This window comes from Dipteris shenzhenensis, chromosome 1, assembly GCF_047967505.1.
Source record: "Dipteris shenzhenensis isolate YYH24624 ecotype China chromosome 1, Dip_SZ_1.0, whole genome shotgun sequence".
Taxonomy (NCBI): Eukaryota; Viridiplantae; Streptophyta; class Polypodiopsida; order Gleicheniales; family Dipteridaceae; genus Dipteris; species Dipteris shenzhenensis.
This window is the reverse complement of record NC_141596.1, coordinates 63,715,074-63,729,345: the sequence shown is the minus strand read 5'-3', so window position 1 is coordinate 63,729,345 and position 14,272 is coordinate 63,715,074. Positions and strand designations below refer to the sequence as shown.

At 44.7% G+C, this 14,272-nt stretch overlaps 1 protein-coding gene across 1 annotated transcript in view; it reads left to right on the top strand.

Moving 5' to 3' along the window:
- The window catches only part of LOC147906191 (dynein regulatory complex subunit 3-like), a 117,325-nt gene that overhangs the window by 65,017 nt on the left and 38,036 nt on the right, over positions 1-14,272 (top strand). The window contains exons 9-10 of the mRNA XM_087383484.1: positions 7,546-7,652; positions 8,002-8,176. Of these exons, the coding sequence (XP_087239610.1) occupies positions 7,546-7,652; positions 8,002-8,176 (282 nt within the window). The remainder of the gene's footprint in view (positions 1-7,545; positions 7,653-8,001; positions 8,177-14,272) is intronic.

Below are 14,272 nucleotides of genomic sequence, written 5' to 3'. Positions count from 1 at the left end.
TGAAGAATCATTTAAACAAATAGTATGACTAGATAAGTAACATGATTGTTGTGCTATTTTCTAATGTTCATTCTCTAGTGTTTGGGCTTACGCACCTTTGGAAGGATTATCATGGCCAAATGCCACTCATGCAAGGAGACTTTGGTCTTTTTTTTTTCATCCTTGTCTTTGTCCTATCCTATGACAGTATGGAGCGCCCAAAGTAAAAATTAGAAAAGACAAAGACTTACAATGGGCGAAGGATACATTAATCTACAACAAACAAGGAGATAGTGAAATCTACAAAATTAGAAAAGACAAAGACTTACAATGGGCGAAAGATGCATTAATCTACAACAAAAAAGGAGATAGTGAAATAGGATACATCTCATTTCTCGGGTTACCACATTGAATGATCCCTGAAACCCATGGGATATTGAAGGCCTCTCCCTTGTAAAGAATCACCCCAAAACACGCTAAGGGTAGACTAAAGTTTTCTAGATACAAATTTCACTCAAGAGAAGTTGAGAGCTTGTAGTTCTAGCCTCTTTTCCACTCACCTATTTCCACAAGTATCCCTCCATCTTTTCCCTTTCCTCTCCTTCCTATCTCCAAATCTTCATTCACACTCTCCTCCTGTTCATATCCCCAAAAATCCCTGTGTGGCAAGCCACAAAGCTTATCTTCTCCTATGGATGTGCTCCTTTCTCCTTGTCCACAAGCTTGGTTGTAGTATTGTCACTAGTTGGGCTTAGTAATATTGGTCGGTTAGTCATCAATGCAGTAGCCCTCTCTTCATGCGAGGGAGCCTTGCATGTCCTTGTGGTATTGTGTGTGAAAATTTCTATTGGGCACATGGTTCTTGATGTAGGGATTATTATTGTGTATGTATAGGCCATTGGTGCCACGGAGTGGTATTGGGTGCATGAGACAACCCCCCAAGCTAGAGTTCCGGGATCTTCTCTACCCCTGTGCTAACTTGCAAGCATAGCCCAACACCAATATACAAACACAGTGAAACATGTGGTATCGGCTAGTGCATCACCACCCAACCATATATCCCTTAGGATCACCCCCGAGCTAGAGGTAGAGAAACCTCCAACCATAGTCCATCCCAGGTAAGGATCCATTGTTGATAAGGTAGATTTTAAGGACCCTAATTTTGAATTGCTCTAGTGATAGGAACTAGGCGTAAAATGTGATATTGTTGTTTCTCAGGTCATGTTTTGCTTGATAGAACTAGCTGTTTATTTGCATAAAGATAGAAACTAGTTGTTTTCTATGGGACTGGTTGTAGATAGGGCAGCGGATGTATGGAGAAGAAGCATGCAGCCGTGAAAAAGCAGGTCGCATCTCCTTAAAAAAGTAGCAGTTACTATTTTTGCCGTAAATTTTGATCTGTAACTCAGATTTAGGAGTTTTTTTGTTGTTGAAAAGATGAGATTGCGCTCTACAACTTTCTAGAAGAAGTCCAAGTCCAAATCCACAGGATAATAGGTCGAAAACTTGGATTAAGGAGTGCGACCTGGTTTTGTGTGTGTTGGAAGGCTACTCCTATTTTGGAGCTAAGATCTCTGGCGTTCATAGTCGCTATGTATGATTGTCTTTGCAAAAAATCAACTTGAAGGGTTGCAGATCATCAGAAAAAGTATGCAGTCTTTTGGAGCCACCGATTATGAGCTTTGTTATTCTATTTGCTTGAATGATGAGAGGTCGTTTTTAAACATGTTGATGAAATATACAGGTTGTGGGTTCATTTGGGATGCTCTTATTGTGTTTTGTGAGTTGAAGGGCTGTTATAATGGTCACTCACGGTCCCTCGGTTTCTCTTATCACTGTTTTGGAGCCCCTAGCGAGGACTTTCCTCATGAATTTCTTGTGACTGAGTCTTGGGCTGTCTAATGAGGATGCTTCTGAATTTATCGAATACTTGGAGCTCACAGCACTGCTAAAAGACAAAGATAGACCAGGAGTTCTGTTGCAAATCCTAGGCTATTGTCTGCATAGTTAAGCGAGGATATGGTTTCAGAGTTTTGTTCAAGATGTGTTGGGCTGCCAAATAAATCAGAATATGCAGCAAACTCAAGAAAACCAGTCTTATGGAGGAGGACGTGGTAACTCTAGAGGCAGAGGGAGCCAAAGAGGTCGTGGTGGATGGCAGAGAGGCCAAAATGCAAACAGCAATGTTCAATGCTACTATTGTGGTAAAATGGGTCATATGGCTAAAGACTGCTATAAAAAGCAGAATGACACCATGAATGGAAAATTGCAGCAAGGGAATTATGCATCTTCTGTCTAGCATCATCTCTGGCGTGTGAATCAGGATCTGCTGTCAGAAGGGAGACATAGTAATTTGAAGCAATCTGCATGACGACATTTGGGTGTGTCTGAAGTATCCCGTCTGAGTCAACAAGTTGCGAAACACTCTCTCTACTATATCTAGGGCCGAGAGTAGAGAAGAACTGCTTGTTGACTCTACCTTTGATCTGCGTCCAGAAAGACTCTCTGGCGTGAAAGGCATACTCTGCTCTCTGATCTAAAGTGTCTGCTGATGAGCCCCTGCTGCAGCAAGGCGCTCCTGAATCCAAGCATCTATAGGCCGTTTCTGTTCTTCTCTCTGAAGAGCTGCCAGCTGCTGTCGAATGGCAATCTCTCGCCTGCGAATCTCATCTCTCCTAATACTAGCAACAAAATGATAAAAGCTACTAATGTCAGTGAGAGCTGCAGCCACATCTGACGGGGACGACTGCCCACCTTGCAGGTGAGAAACCTAAATCCGTAGCACTGTCTCTGTGAGACCTTCCTCTGCATAGAAGGCATCTGGAATCCTGATACTGGCAGAGCGGCCTCTCGCCCGAGGCTCTGAAACCACCAAAACAACCGGAAAATGATTTGAAGTGGACACCCCGGCACTGATGCATATTGTCCCACCTCTGTCCAGTGCCCAATCATCCACATAAAATCTGTCAATCCGTGCGTGGATAGGCATCCTTACTCTCCTGTTCGACCATGAAAACGGAAGAGACTATGGCTGAGTGTGAAAAGCATCATCATACCAAACATCTCTGCCACTGAACTGAAAAAGGAAGGCATCCCATGCTGCTCTCTCAAGGAAGTGAATGCCACCTTTCCTACCCCCTCTTTTGTCTGAAGGCGTCTCAACCATGTTGAAATCGTCCCCAATAATCCAAGAATGTGCGCAACTCCTTTCAAAGGAGGACACGATCCCCTCTCAAGTTGGGTGCATAAAGGTTAAGAAAGCCAACCTTATGTCCACCAATCAGCAAAATAACCCACTGTGCTCTGGAGGGGACAATGACTCCATGTCCAATGACCAAGGGGAGCATCGAAGAGGAGATAGAAATGCAAATGCCTCCCCTGGTGCCCAAGGCAGGTGACGAAAAAGTATGGCAAGAAAGAAGCTTACCTGACTTGGTACAATCTCTACCATCCAGCTTATGCTCTTGGAGCATAAGGATATCAATGGGGCCACCTGAAACACCTGGATGGAGTTGGTTATGAATCAGTTGCCTACGGCGGCGATGAGGTATACCACCAAGGCCTTGAACGTTCCAACTAACGATCCTCATCCACAGGAGGAGGCTCGGTGAAAGGCCCTACCCGACCTGGTGGTGGAGAAAATCCTCTCCTGTGAAAGAGTCCTGTCAAGCGGAGGGAAATCAGTTGGTGAAAGAAAACCCACTCCAACAGAGGGGGAAGCCCTGTCCAACGGAATCCCAATAACCTGCTCCCCTAGGGTAGAGGGTACAAACTCCTCCTCTGTCTCAAACTTTGCCAAATCTGCCAGTACTGCAAAAGAGTTCCTGTAGGAGGGAACTGGCATAGGAGTGCGAAGAATCCCTGCACCTGAGGGAGAAGGAGAGAAAACCCCCTTACCTCTATCAAGAGGTGAAGTGTGACTAACAGAGGGAGGGGACTGATCAGGAACATCAGTGATAAGACCTGAAGAAATGGGTTGCCCCTCCTGATGAGCAAGTGGGGGGACTAGGGCAACCACATCTATGCCTGTAATTGTAGGAATATCACCTGCTTGTAACTGAGAATGGTTTGAGGTGCCTCGTAGAGGTGGCGGAGTGTCAACAACCCTCACAGGCATCCAACCCTCACAGTGGCGGAGTGTCAGCAACCCTCACAGGCATCCAATGGGGTACTGATGGTACTGTGCGCGCTGAAGAAGAGGGTCCAGGTCTAGGGGCTGGTCTCGAAGGTCTTGGGCGAGAAGGGGGGGCTTTGGTAGCATGTGTAGAAGTAGGACGAGAAGGCGAAATAAACCGTTTGGGCCTTTTCTTCTTCCTTGGGCAATCCCTGGCGAAGTGCCCAAGGGTCTTGCAAATCCTACACTGATCCTGTCTCCCAGCAACCTTGACTCTCTGTCGAAAAAAGGAACCATTTGGTCGTTGAAGCATAATGTGATCATCTATAATATCAGGGTCAAAGACGATGACCGTGACTCGTGGCACCCCATCCGATCTGACAGCCTCTGCCGCTGAAGAGGGCATTCCAGGGAGGGGGGGGATCTTTGTGACCAACCCAAAAGTGGCTCCTATGGACAGTAAGAGTCGATGGTACACCTGAGGAAGGCCGGGGAATCTGATGAAAATTGAGGTAACCCTACTATCTTTCTCTATTGGATCGAAACCCAAAGTGAAGGGTGTTAGAAAGATCCTCCTGGAGCTCAATGCCAAGGACTAGCCCTGAGTATTGAACCAACTGACTCTGGAGAATCAAATACCACCTGGAAGAACCCTCGTCCAAGCAGACGAACATCGGTGAGGTGCCCTGCGAGGTCTCCAGGTAAAGCTGAAAGCATCCAATCCCTAGCCTATAGCCTGGAGGGGTGGGAACCGTGGATGCGAGCAAAGAGTGAGGTGGCATACTCATGCTATGAATCTGTCTTGAGCTGTTGAAGCTCGTCTTTGGAAAAGGTAACTGTTTTTGCAGCCGGGTGGAAGCGGTCGAGGTTTGGTTGAATGGGAACCCATTCGTCAATCAAGGTGGAATGGCCGACACGAACACGAATATGCTCTGTCCGTCCGAAAACCTGCTGCTAGAAAGAGAAAATCTCTCTCTTTTTCCTAGAGGGGGTTGAAGAGAAGGGGGGGGGGGGGGGGGGGAGGGTGGCAGGGGGGGGCCAGGCAAGGGAGGGGCAGGGTAGGAGGAGAGGGGGAGGGGGAGGAAAGGATGGAGGTGGTGAGGCTGAGGCTGAGAAAGGGGCAGAGGGAGGGAGGGGCAGAAGGTAGGGGCAGGGGAGGGGAAGGGAGGCGGGCTAGGGGGAGCGGGGGCTAGGAGGAGCAGGGGGTTAGGAAGGAGGGGCAGCGGGGGGGTAGGAAGAGGAGGGGAGAGGGCAACGGGGGTAGGGAGGGAGGTGCGGGTAGGGGGAGCGGGGTAGGGGGAGCAGGGGGTAAGGAGAGAGGGGCAGCGGGGGGGTAAGGAGAGGCGGGGAAAGCAGCGGGGGTAGAGAGGGAGAGGTAGCGGGGGTAGGGAGGGAGAGGTAGCAGGGGGGTAGGGAGGGAGAGGTAGCGGGGGTAGGCAGTAGGAGAGGGAGGGAGGGGAGCGGGAGAGGCAGCGGGGGGGAGGGCAGCGGGAGAGGGAAGGAAGGGAGCGGAAGAGGCAACGGGTGAGGGGGCAGCAGCCCGGGACGAGGGGCTGGCAGGGAGGAGAGGAGTGAGGGGAAGGGAAGGGCTGGGAGGGAGGGGAAAGGGGTGCAGGACGGAGGGCAGCAAGGAGCAACAGGATGGGGAGCTCAACGGCTCTGCATCCATGACAGCTCAGCTAGACCATTGGCACGTGGGTAATCTCCAAACTAAAAAACTCTTGCTCAAGGAGAACTTGTAAATTCTTGAGGCGTGTACCAAAGAGTTTCGATGGCAACCCAATTTTCTCGAGCCATTTTAGAGAAATGCAAGTGATGGTTAAACTTGCCTACAAGTGCTTGTCCCAGGACACTGAGTGCCTTTTCATTTTTATTCTCCCATTGTGCCTGCAAGTGCTTGTCACAGGACACTAAGTGCCTTTTCATTTTTATTCTCCCATTGTGTTACCTTCCCATTGTGTCTTTCCCATCAGCTTCTTCTCAGACCCTGAAGCAACTGATGATAAACCCTTCTTCATGAAGTACAAGCGCAAGCAAAACTTCCACGCTGGAAAGTTTTCTTGAGTGAACACTATGAGCTTCGCAGAGTCGGCCTTGGTCTCCCTATCTTCTAACACTGCTCTGATACCACCTGATAACTCATAATTGCTACCACTTCTCTGATACCACCTGATAACTCACAATTGAAATCTAAACCTACATGCAATTATTGGATTTGAAGAACAAACATAACATGGAAAGATAGAACAAAAATCTATTCTAACCTATTATTTCAGGCAAAGATGAAGATTACATATTAGATCCTCTTCATCTCGACGGCTGAGCTTGTTGGATGAGTAACCCAATTACAACATGTTCATAAAGAAGATAGTGGTAATAGACTCTACTGCAATGACTACCATTAACACAACACCGGGCCATATTTGATATCGCCTCTGAGCACACAGGTCCGACAAATGTACTGAAATTGAAGGTCATCAAGTGAGAGATTCCAGGTGCTGATCACGGAGCTCGATATCAGAAATGGCAAAAGGAATACGTTGGATTCAAGGGATAATTGATAAGCTTAACAGTTTCCATGCAAGAGCACCATGCAAACGTCCACCATGTGAAACCACGTGAGGTTTGTCTACTTCCAATGGATGCATTCACCAAGGTGGCAGCAACAAGAACAAACAAACTAGGCTGTGGCCATTAGTGCCTGGTCAACAACTACTGCTTCGGATGTGAGGTCAAGTCTAGCTGAACTCCAAAAAGGAGTTTTCTCCTAATATCTCCAACACATGAGCAGATTGTTGCGATGGAGAGATACTAGTGTTTTGTATGAGTGAATCATCTTCAAGTCCTTCCCTTCTAACAAGAATCTGACTTGCTTGTGCCTTGTCCAAGTGACAGTGATCTTGACCTTGGTGATGTTCACGTGCATCCTAGAAAACTGTTGAAACTTGTATAGTCCATCCAAATTTCTATGTGATCTATCTTCATCTTTTGCAAGAAAGACTACATCATTTTGCTACGGTAGCAAGAGGAAGGTGTATCTTACAATAGGTGTCATTGCAGCACTATGTATCTTCAACTGATTATTTAATTTATCAATGTTTGGGAAAAATAGTGACACAAAGAGAGGGATTTCTTGTATCATACCAATGTTGCTGCACATAGAAGCCTTTTGAATTTGGACCATCTACTAAGGGCCTTGTTAGTCTGATTAATACTCTTTTGTAGTCACTTTGCTTAAGTTGATGTGTGGCATGGCTACTACTACCAGTGGGAAGGGTTGTGTTGTGGTGGTGACCATTCCAAGGAGGAGGGGTTGTGAGAAATGTGTAGGTGTATGATCGATAAGACATGTAGAAACTATGCGAGTAGTATTGAGGATGAAATAAGATGCAGGTGCCCTACCTCTGAATGGCAAAACCTTACGAACGTACTGACAAGACTTTATCCTGCAGGAAGCAAACTTGACAATCGTGGATGCCCTTTTTGATTCTATGCTTTCCGAGGATCCAGAATACTCAAAGATGAAAGAAGTCCCTGGTCTTCTTGAAGCCCTTGATGAGTATCCTTGAATACCTTTTATAATTGGTACTCTGTACATTGACTAAATCGTTGTGCCTCTGTGATCATCCAGCAATGCTTTGTAGTTTGACATTCTCTGAAGATCTCTCTTGGTTCTATGTCTAGAAAATTAGAATCAATAATCAGAAAGTCATTGAGGTCCTTAAAAACTATGCGATAAAAAAATAATACCTCATTGAGAGTGGATTTGTTTTTCCAAGAAAGAAAGCCCTTCTAATATTGTGATCATTATGGTGATGTACCAAAACAGACTCACTACCACTGCTCACTTTGTAAGTATGATCATTTTGTGACTATAGAGTAATATTCCTTAATTTTATACTTGAAAGATACCGGCAGAAATATGAGAGCAACACAGAAGAAGTAGTTGGATTGATACTTGAGCAACATGTCAAGAAACATGAAGAGCTTCATTCATGGAAATCATCTGTGACTCAATTGTTAGACAAACGAGATCAAGAGTCTCGTTTGAATGTGGACACCTTCAACAAATTAAAGAAAAAGGTGAAACTCCAAAGGAAAATGATCGCCTAAAAAACTCCACATAATAAAATTAAAAGTTGTGTGTGTGTGTATTGGATTTCACCCAAAAATGTGTGTGTGTGTGATCCTGTCATGGGAAAACACCTACTGAAAACTCTGGTGTTGGCTTGACCTGGGCTGCTGTGACTGCAAATCGGACCTTGTTTCCTGAAGAAGAAGTTGCTGCACTTTTGTCCTCTCCTCAGGCTGATGCTTCATCCCAGGGCAGAGGCCCGGACATTGAGGTGGAAATGCAGACGTAGACAGCCCGTTAGTTGCTGTACATATCTGTCCCATAACTGTAAATATGCTTGATCATCTGAAGTGTGTTTCTCTCAATGTACAGGGAATGATGGATTATTGTTCAATGCCTTGTTCAAGGGGAAACTTTTGAATTTGCATCGGTTTATGCCCCCCAGTCTTCTCGTGATAGAGCTTTGATCTAGGCTGCCATGCATACTTATCCATGGCGACAACATGCCTTCATTTGTGGTGACTTTAATAATGCCCCTCAATCGGGTGACAACACCTCAGGCCACACTCATATGTTGGCTTCTGAAACACAGGCATGGTCTGATTTTTTGCTTCAGTTGCGCCTGGTTGATCTCTGGAAGGAATTACAGCCCATGCTTCCGGGTTATACCTTTCAGCATAATGCTCAATCTTCTTATCGGGCACGCTTGGACAGATGGTATCAGATTGATCCACAGCATTGTGATGCCTTTACTTGTCAAATTTGGGTTGATCATGCTTTCACACATTCGGATCATGCTTCTCTTTGGTTGAGGCTTTCCTTACATGAATTTCCCACTGACAGATTGCCTTGCCGAAGGCTTTTGCTGATTAATAATAGTTATCTGGAGCATGCTGACTTTGAAGCCTTGGTCTCTGATGCTATTCAGCCTCTCTCTCGTTAGATACGCATTGGTTTGGATTATGCCTGGCAGGCTTTTGTTGCTCGGATGCAAGCAGTTATTCGAGATTATGGCAAATCCTATATGCAAGCCACAAGGGAGACTGTAGCACATGCCAAATTTACATGTCAGAGTTTGACTGAGCTTGCTCATCTTCGCCCTTTGTCTTCAGAGGAAAGCATGCTCTTATGTCAGGCTCAATTTCCTCTTCAATCTAATGATCGCAGAAATCTTGCTAAATGGAAACTCAATCCAAACAACGGGCATTTTTGGATAAAGGCTGCTCTTCCAAGCAATTTTTTGAGAGTTTACACTACAAAAGACAGGCTGCCAATATCTGTCGGATCCGGATGCCTAATGGTTCTTGGTCAACATCTCGTTCAGAGCTTGCTGATTTATGTGTGCAGCACTTCTCCACTCATTTTGGGCATCTGGATACTCTTTCTCCTCGGGTCGTGTCTGCACGTCAGCTTCTTTTGCAGCATGTTCATCCAATTCTGTCTGATGCTCAGGCTTTGGAACTTGAACATCCCTTCACTGAAAGGGAATTGTCTTATGCACTGAGATCTTGTGGCAGATGGAAATCTCCAGGATGGGATGGTCTCACTGTTGAATTTTTTCTTGCATTCTGGGATCTTCTTAAATTCACCTTGCTGCAAATGGTAAATACAGCATGGCAAAATCAGCAGATGCCTTTGTCATGGAAAAAGGGTCTTCTCAAGCTGATTCCAAAAAAGCAGCTATGTGATTCACTGGGTGATTGGAGGCCAATCACACTCATGCTAGTCATTTACAAGATCATTGGCAAAATGGTGTGGTTGATCGGATTAAAGGTTATTTGCATGATGGGTTGCATCCCTCCCAATATGGCTTTGTTCCACGTCGCCATATCACAGATAACATTGCCAATGCTTATATTGCTATTGAATATGCCAAATACATGCAGCAGGATGTTCTACTCTTGCAGGTAGATATTGCAAAAGCCTTTGACACAGTTCAATGGGATTTCATCTCGCAAACTATGTGAGCTTTGGGGTTTGGACAAAAAATGCAGCAGGTTATTTACTAGCTTTACATAGATAGCAATGCGGCTTGCATTATCTCTGGGGATATCTCTGATGAGTGGACTCTTCGGTGTTCGGTCCGCCAGGGATGCCCTCTCAGTGCTTTACTGTATGCCATTGCAATATGTTAGATCCAGAACTTATTTCTTCTTTCTTCACAGTGAATCATGGGTTACAGTACTATGTTTATCCTCCCAGCCAACCTCGTTGGCAGCAAGCTTCTCTCCTGAGTCATCAGGGATACTATTACGTCAAAGCCTCAGCTTACTTAATCCCAACAAGCCCCAAAACTCCCTAGATGAATCTAGTATGCCACATGTCATAATTGTAGGGTCCTTGCTTAATGCATTATTTACCCCTCTCTTGGGATATCTTTAAAACATTTGTCCCTAGGCACATTTAATGCATTAAAGTCCCTTAGCCTTAGATCCACCTAGTCTAGTGCCATGTCACCCTCACCAAGGACCTTGACCTTTATTCCTTTTTAATCATTTACATGAATCCCAAACAAATATAATACAAACATTGATCCTTTAAAGGAAAATGCCGACTGACTCTTCCGAGGTCATGTTACCTCGACTAGAGCGTAACATTCCTTCCCTCTTCAGCATTAGCGTCCTCGATGATAAAGTCTGGGAACACTCTGCGTAATTGGTATACGGATTCCCAGGTAGCTTCTGATAGAGGTAGACCATGCCATGCAACCAACACTGTGGGTATCTTCCGATTGCGTACTTGCATTGTTCCTCGGTCCAGCATTCTTGTTGGTTTGTGTCTTGCATTATCCTCTATCTCTTGAAACAAAACAACACCTTCGATTAGTGAGTCACTTGCATGCAAAAATTTCTTTAAACGAGAAACATGAAACACTGGGTGCACCTTACAACCCTGTGGCAATTCTAATTTATAGGCTACCTTGCCTATTCTTTTTAGAATTAACCATGGCCCACAATATCGAGGTGATAACTTAGCACACTCTCCTGCAGTCAAAGACTTAGAGTGCGAAGGAACTCTGAGAAAAACTTTTTCTCCTTTCTTAAATTCTCTAGCGGATCGATTTTCATCCGCATACACCTTAGCTCTATCCATAGCTTGGCGGATGTTAGCTCTCGCAAGTGCTAGCATCTCCCGCATCTGAACCACAAAGTTCGCGGCACTAGGCACTTTCTGAGGTATTCCAACTATAGTTGGATTTGCTGGTCTATAACCATAGTTCAGCTCAAACGGATTGAACCCTGTAGAGGAATGTTTTCTATCATTATAGGCAAACTCTAACAATGGCAACCACTTGTCCCATGTATGTTGCCTCAATGACACATATGCTCTAAGCATATCCTCAAAAATTTGGTTGATTCTTTCCGTCTGACCATCTGTTTCTGGATGATCCCCACTACTCATTCCCAACTCAGTCCTTAGTGTCTCAAATATCGCAGTCCAAAAATGACCGGTAAATTTGACATCTCTGTCTGACACTATGGATTTGGGTAATCCATGCAAACGAAATATATGTCTAATAAACAAATCCGCCACTTGCGGGGCACTAACAGACTCTCTAGTTGGAATGAAGTGAGCCATCTTAGTAAGACGATCAACCACCACAAGGACAGAATCATATCCACCTTGTGTTGTAGGCAGACCTACAATAAAGTCCATGGAAATGCTGTCCCACTTACCTAGTGGTATCTCCAAGGGTTGCAAAAGTCCGGGCAGCTTCACTCGCTCTGCCTTACTTACCTGACTCGAAAAACAACGCGTTACATATTCATGAATATGCTTTTTCATCTTTGGCCAAAAGAAATCTCGCTTCACGAGATCATATGTCTTCTCGACTCCTAGATGTCCCGCACATGGGCTATCATGGCATTGTCGAATGACTCACTGCCTGAGATCATTCTGATTAGGTACTACTACCTTGCCATTTCTTTTCAGCATACCATCCCTTATGGCATATCTTGCATAAGTTTGGCCTTTTCTGGATGCGAGGTCATCCTTTTCCCCGGGTTTTAACACATGAGCCTTAGACCAAAGTTTCTGGACGAGAACTCGTCCATCTTTTGAGTTCCTCTAATCTCGGTTATTAGAGCACTCTCTAATACCGTGAAACTCATATTATGCATAATGTGTGACAACGCATCAACAACTTTATTATCCTTCCCTCTTCGGTACCGGATCATCAAATTAAACTCCTGCATGAGTTCTGCCCACCTAGCTTGGCGGCCTCTCAAGTCAGGTTGTTTACAAAAATGTTTCAGAGTATCATGATCAACATCCACATAAAACTCTGATCCATACAAATAATGTCTCCATGTTTTCAAAGCATAGACAACAGCATACAACTCTAATTCATGAGTTGGCCAATTTCGTTGAGAGGGGGAAAGCTTCTTGCTTTCAAAGGCTACTGGCCTTCCCTCTTGGAGAAGAACTGCTCCTACCGCAATGCCACTTGCATCGGTTTCAAGGAAAAACGGTTTCTGGGGATCAACTATTTTTAACACCGGTCCTGAGACCACAGCTTGTTTTATGGTGTTAAAACTTTCCTGTTGATTCTGTCCCCATATAAAAGGTACTTTATCTGAGGTCAGATCAGTCAATGGCGATACTATTTTGGAATATCCTTTGATATGCCTTCGATAAAATTGGAATCACAAAGCGGTCAGACTCTGAGGGATTGGCCAAGTCAGTATCGCAGCCACTTTCTTTGGATCCATTTCTACCCCCTGAGGAGTAATTATGAATCCTAAATATTCAAGTCTTACCATACACAGTATAGTTTTCTTTTTATTTACATAAAGACTGGCTTTCCTCAAAGTATTGAACACTATTCTTAAGTGTTCATAATGCTCAGTAATACTCTTACTGAATACCAGAATATCGTCAATAAAGTGTACTACAAACTTTCCGATATATGGACGTAGTAAATCGTTCATAAGCATGACGAATGTGGCTGGAGCATTGGGAAGTCCAAAGGGCATTACCAAAAACTCATAATGTCCAAACCTGCTTCTAAAAGCGGTTTTATGCACATCCTCGGCTCTAATACGGATTTGATGGTAGCCACACTTAAGATCTATCTTACTGAAAATTACGGCCCCATGTAATGCATCTAACCAATCATCGATCCGAGCCATCGGATACCTGTGCTTAATAGTGATATTATTCAATGCTCTGTAATCTATACAGAATCTATACAGAGGCGAAAAGTATTATCTTTCTTCTTCTTTAATATCACTGGGGAAGCAAAAGGTGAGAAACTTGGTTGAATCTGCCCCAACTTGAGGTATTCCTCCAGTTGTCTTCGCACCTCCGCCTCTTCAGTAAAACTTAACCTATAGGGAGGTCTATTTACAGGTTCTACCCCCGGGATTAGTTCAATCTTATGCTGAACATTCTGCTCTGGAGGTAACCCATAAGGTAGCTCATCCCTAAAACAATCAGAGAACTCCTCTGTTATTTGATCAACCAGCTTGGCCATCTCTCCATTTTGAGCAACATCAGTGCTAGCCGAAGAATCATCAACTGGCTCTACCGATGCTGTACAAAGAAACAAAAACTCTTCTTGAGCTTTTCGAATTTCCATCACGGAAACCAACGGTCCTTGAGGTATATCCCTCTAACCTCGTAAGACATACATCACATCATTCATCTTGAATTGATAAATGTGCATTTTTCAATCTATGGCTGGATTCTTCCTAGAATGCCAAGCCTTACGCAGGGCTATGTCTGCATGAGCAAGCTTAGTCATTTCAAAATCAAGCTTCTCAGCATAGTCCTGAATTCGAAGCTCCAACTAGGTAACCCTTTGGTCCCATACTTCAGTTGAACTTCCGTCTGCCATCCTGACTGTATATGCATAGTCAGATGGGCTAGTCTTTAGTTTCAGCCTCTTTACGATCTTGGAGTTAATTACATTGTGCATTGACGCTGAGTCAAACAACACAATGACCTAATGATTAGCTACTTGCCCTTTCATCTTAATTAACTCCGTATCACTAAAGGCTGTATACCCCGTTGCTGCGAGCTTTGACAGGATATTATCAGGTGCACTAGTCACTAACTTAGCAACAGACACACAGAACAAAGATCGCCGGATGGCTGAGATG